The following is a 4,083-nucleotide window of genomic DNA, read 5'->3' on the forward strand; positions in this document are numbered from 1 at the left end:
CTCAACAACCTTTTAGGGCAGATTTCCATACATATAAATTCACAATTGGACAAATCACTTCCACACAAATAAACAGAATTATAATATTCTTAACTTTACGATATCCAAAAGAAGGCTATTCCCGCAAAGGTATATTACACTCTTCATGAGGATATCAATTTCTGATGAAAGTGTACAATGATATACAGAATCCTTAATGATAAGAATTTTTACTCGATTTCCAATAATTCCTAAAACCTTATAGTTTTATTAAAAATAGGAAAAATTGATTCTAATAATCCCACCTTTAGCCGGTTCACTGTTAATAATCCCACCTTTATAGTGGATCTTCTTCTATTGGTCCCTCATGACCGGTAACCTGAACAACGGGTAAACTTTTTTTTAAAAAAAATTTGAGTGACACATGTCACTAAATTATTGGTAAAAAAATGGTAAAAAAAAAAAAAAAAAACCTAAATTTTTTTTTTTTAAAACCAAGCCAGCCCCAACGAACACCTTAAGGTCCCTAACCCCGACCTCCGGCAGCCCCTACTCCACCGCTGAACCCCCATCCCCACCACCTGAACCTCGTTCCCACCTTTCCCCGACAAAAACTGGCTCGATTCCAACCCTCACCCATGAAAACCGTCGAAGCCCTTAATTTCAAGGAATTTAAAAATAAAAAAAAAAAAATAAATAAATAAAAAAAAAAAAAAAAAACAATGAATTTATTTCAAGAGATGGCTTGAGGTTGAATTTGGGTAAGAGTTTCAGGGATTTCCGGTGGTATACGGCGGTTTAGGGGATTGTCGGCGAGTAGAGGGGGTTTCGGCGGTTGGGTGGGACTTTAGGGTGGTGGCTGTGGTGGTTTTGGGGGATGGGATTCGGGTTAGGGGATGATTTGGGGGGTTGATTTTGGTCGGTGGTGGCTGTGGTGGTTTCGTTGGGGTGGTTTTCGGTAATGGGGGGTTCCGACCGGCCATTTTCAGGGGTTTGGGTGGCGGCCGGCCGGTTTTGGTGGGGCTGAGGTAAGGTTAGGTGGGTGGAACCGAGGAGGTGGCTGGTGGGTTTTTTTTCTTTTTATTTCAGTTTTGTTTTTTATTTTTTTTGTTTTGTTTTTTATTTTTTCAGTTTTTTTTTAGGTTTTATTTTTCAACCAATTAAAACACGACACATGGCATATTAACCTGTAAAAACCGGTTATCAACAGGTTAGGGACCAACAGAAGAAGATCCCCTATAAAGGTGGGATTATTAAATAATAATCTAAAGGTGGGATTATTAACAGCGAACCGACCAAAGGTGGGATTATTAGAATCAATTTTTCCTTAAAAATATATGCAATACTATAATAATTTAAAGTATCCTCCTATACAAGGCAAGGTTTTAAGCATCAAATTGAAGCATAGAGTGAAAAATGAAGCCCAAACTGAATGCATACTCAAGAACTCTAGTACATGGAAATAACCGAGCTGCAGTATAACATATAAAGGCAACTAAATCTAATCCAATTTAGTACGAGTGACTCATTCTCAACTCCAGTTAAACTTAAAGATTTTATTGAGCTATATGGACACAGTAGATAATTTAACAGAAAATGTTCACAAAGTACAATAAACCTATGTTACAACTATTGAGATTCAGATACATAGATGCAGAATGTACATACTCTATAGTAGCATATGTCCCATTGCTTTATATTCCATAGAATCCATCACTGCCATCGTCAATATCCCGATAGTCAAAATTAACATCGGCTTCATTGCCTCCATATTTGAAGCTTGAATTTATATAGCATTTCATACCATCAAATAAATTCAGATTATCAACGAGTTTGTGATATGCATTGCAGCCACAACACTGCCAAAAAAGAAAAAGATAAAATCACAATGATATGGATTAGGACAATGATGAACGCACAGAGAAAGACAAAACACCATGACTTATTGTATAAAGTGTTTCAACACATAAAATTTCAGCATGAACTGATGATCAAACTTCCAGTTAAAATTTTTAAATTCTATAAGATTAATAAGCAAGTAGGTAGAAATAGTATTAAGATAATAAAATCTCAACAGAGTTACACACAGCATCCCAAAAATGACCAGTTTCGAAGACATTCCAAAAATAAAGAGTGGTGAATTAATCATTTCTTAAACACCAGTAACAAGGGTTAACGAAAGCAGAGAATTTTGATAAAAAGATATAGCTGATCCATACAACATTACCTGAACAAAGACAGTACCATCAGTATATGCATGAGGATTGATGGCACGAGTTGTTCGCTGGCTACAAATGTTACAGGTGAAGGCAATAAGCATTCTCCGCCTAGGTGATTTTGTAAAGAGGGACCAGGGGAAAGTGGAGATCTTTGCTGCACTTGATTCAGCATCACCAGCAGACTCAGGGGGGCCTTCCATCCCAGATCCCGTTGTCCACCCTTTGCCAGTGGCAGCACTTAATACCAATCCCATTGCAGTATCCTGAGTAGAGATTGAGCAAGTTAGTGTTATATTAGCTCTAGAACACACTTCAGAATAATCAAGATAAACATACAACCATTCCTGTAACCGATAAAATCCATACATAAAACAGTAATAGCACCAAACAATCATAATAACCGTTAATATATCACTGATGTAACAACAAATGAAGATTCAAATCTAATGTAGGAAAGCCTCGGAAGTTATAGAATGTGAAGTTGTTTGGCTGGAAAAAACATGGATTTCCTAGGAACTTCTACTTCCCACAAAACAGAAGAAACTGCGCTTCCTGACTTCCATCAAATATATATGGAAAAACAACTTCCTCGTATATGTTCAACCAAACAACCACAATTATTGATGTAACAAAAAGTGAACATTCAAATCTGATACAGGAAATCCAATGGCTTATTTGGTCAGACCAGAAATTTTACGCGAGCATTTTATCTCGTCAAAATGACTGCCACTTAAAAACATATAGCTCAATTTTACCAAATGTATCTCCCTCATTATCTTCAAAAAACCTATCTTGTTAACTTTCTTCTCTTTACAATACAAATTACACTTCAAAATACTCCCTTTCTCCTCCTTCGCCATTTTTCTTGACTTTTCACCTCTCCTTATTCAAATATAGCCTTACTCACGCATAGAATGAAAACTAATCAAGATTTCTATATTTTAACCTAATCTCACAGCAAAATGCATTAGAAAATATCAAATTGATACTCCGATATACACATATACAACTAATTCAAGCATATTTTCCCTTGTTTCTACAGCAGTCCTCAATTCAATACAGCAGCAACTCAATCAACATATATAAAACAAAAATAGTTTAAAATCAAGCAAAATACTCATTTACCTTGGAAAGAGGAGAGAGAGAAAGGCTGCGATTATCAACGACGGGAACAATCCGCAGCTCATTGGACTCTGATTGAAGATCAGATTCATCATTCCTCCCTGCAAAATATCAAAAATCAAAATCAAAATTCGTAATTAATCAACAATTATAACAAACTTTGGGCAAAAATTCAACAATTAAATTAAAACAGAACAAATTAAAGCTCAGAAATTGAAAAAAAAAAATCGATCACCTTTGGAAGCGAGAGGAAGACGAAGTAGATTAGGCCGAGAAGATTGTTGTTTAGGGGAGAAGATGGAGAGAGGAGAAGAGGGAGAAGATGAAGAATTGAGAATTGCAGTTGCAGAAGACATAGTTAGGGTTTCCATGATTTTGAATAGCTCGGAGAAGAAACGTAGAGAGGTAAACGGAGGAAAGGAAAGTGATGATCACAGAAAAAAAAAAATGGCAAGAAATTTGAGGAAGAGAAGAGAGAGAATATAGCATGCATAAATAATAAGGACTAAACTGTCAGCTTTCTAACATATAAATATCCGGTTGTTATGGTTGACATGGAATCGTGATAAGTTGCATACGGACTACATTTTGGATTAAGGCGGTTTAATAAAGATACGGTCTAGAAAGAACTTTTAGAACTTGAGTGATATTTGTCGCTCCCAATTTACCAGGTAACGCTCCCTTTTTTACTTGAATGGACCACTATGTTCTTTATGCAATTTGTGTTATAAAAAGGACATTGTTCTCCATTTGGACACAATAC

General features: G+C 36.0%; 1 protein-coding gene across 1 annotated transcript; it reads right to left on the bottom strand.

Annotated features, from left to right (window-relative positions):
* Positions 1–1,515: 1,515 nt before the first annotated feature.
* LOC145559113 (uncharacterized) lies at positions 1,516–3,879 on the bottom strand. The gene is made up of 4 exons (XM_081620532.1): positions 3,556–3,879; positions 3,324–3,421; positions 2,207–2,461; positions 1,516–1,838 (listed from the first exon to the last, which is right to left on the bottom strand). The coding sequence occupies exons 1-4, from the start codon at positions 3,689–3,691 to the stop codon at positions 1,674–1,676; spliced, it is 654 nt and encodes a 217-aa protein (XP_081476658.1). The 5' UTR covers positions 3,692–3,879; the 3' UTR covers positions 1,516–1,673.
* Positions 3,880–4,083: the final 204 nt, after the last annotated feature.

This window comes from Chenopodium album, chromosome 9 (assembly GCF_948465745.1).
Source record: "Chenopodium album chromosome 9, dcCheAlbu1.1, whole genome shotgun sequence".
In the NCBI taxonomy this organism is placed as follows: Eukaryota; Viridiplantae; Streptophyta; class Magnoliopsida; order Caryophyllales; family Amaranthaceae; genus Chenopodium; species Chenopodium album.

Bases quoted from the DNA above. Each gene is read 5' to 3' on its own strand.
- LOC145559113 (XM_081620532.1), bottom strand. From the start codon at position 3,691: ATGGAAACCCTAACTATGTCTTCTGCAACTGCAATTCTCAATTCTTCA. The intron at 3,422-3,555 runs GTGATCGATTTT...GATATTTTGCAG, and splicing joins TCTTCCTCTCGCTTCCAAAG to GGAGGAATGATGAATCTGAT. The intron at 2,462-3,323 runs GTAAATGAGTAT...ATCTCTACTCAG, and splicing joins CTCTCTCTCCTCTTTCCAAG to GATACTGCAATGGGATTGGT.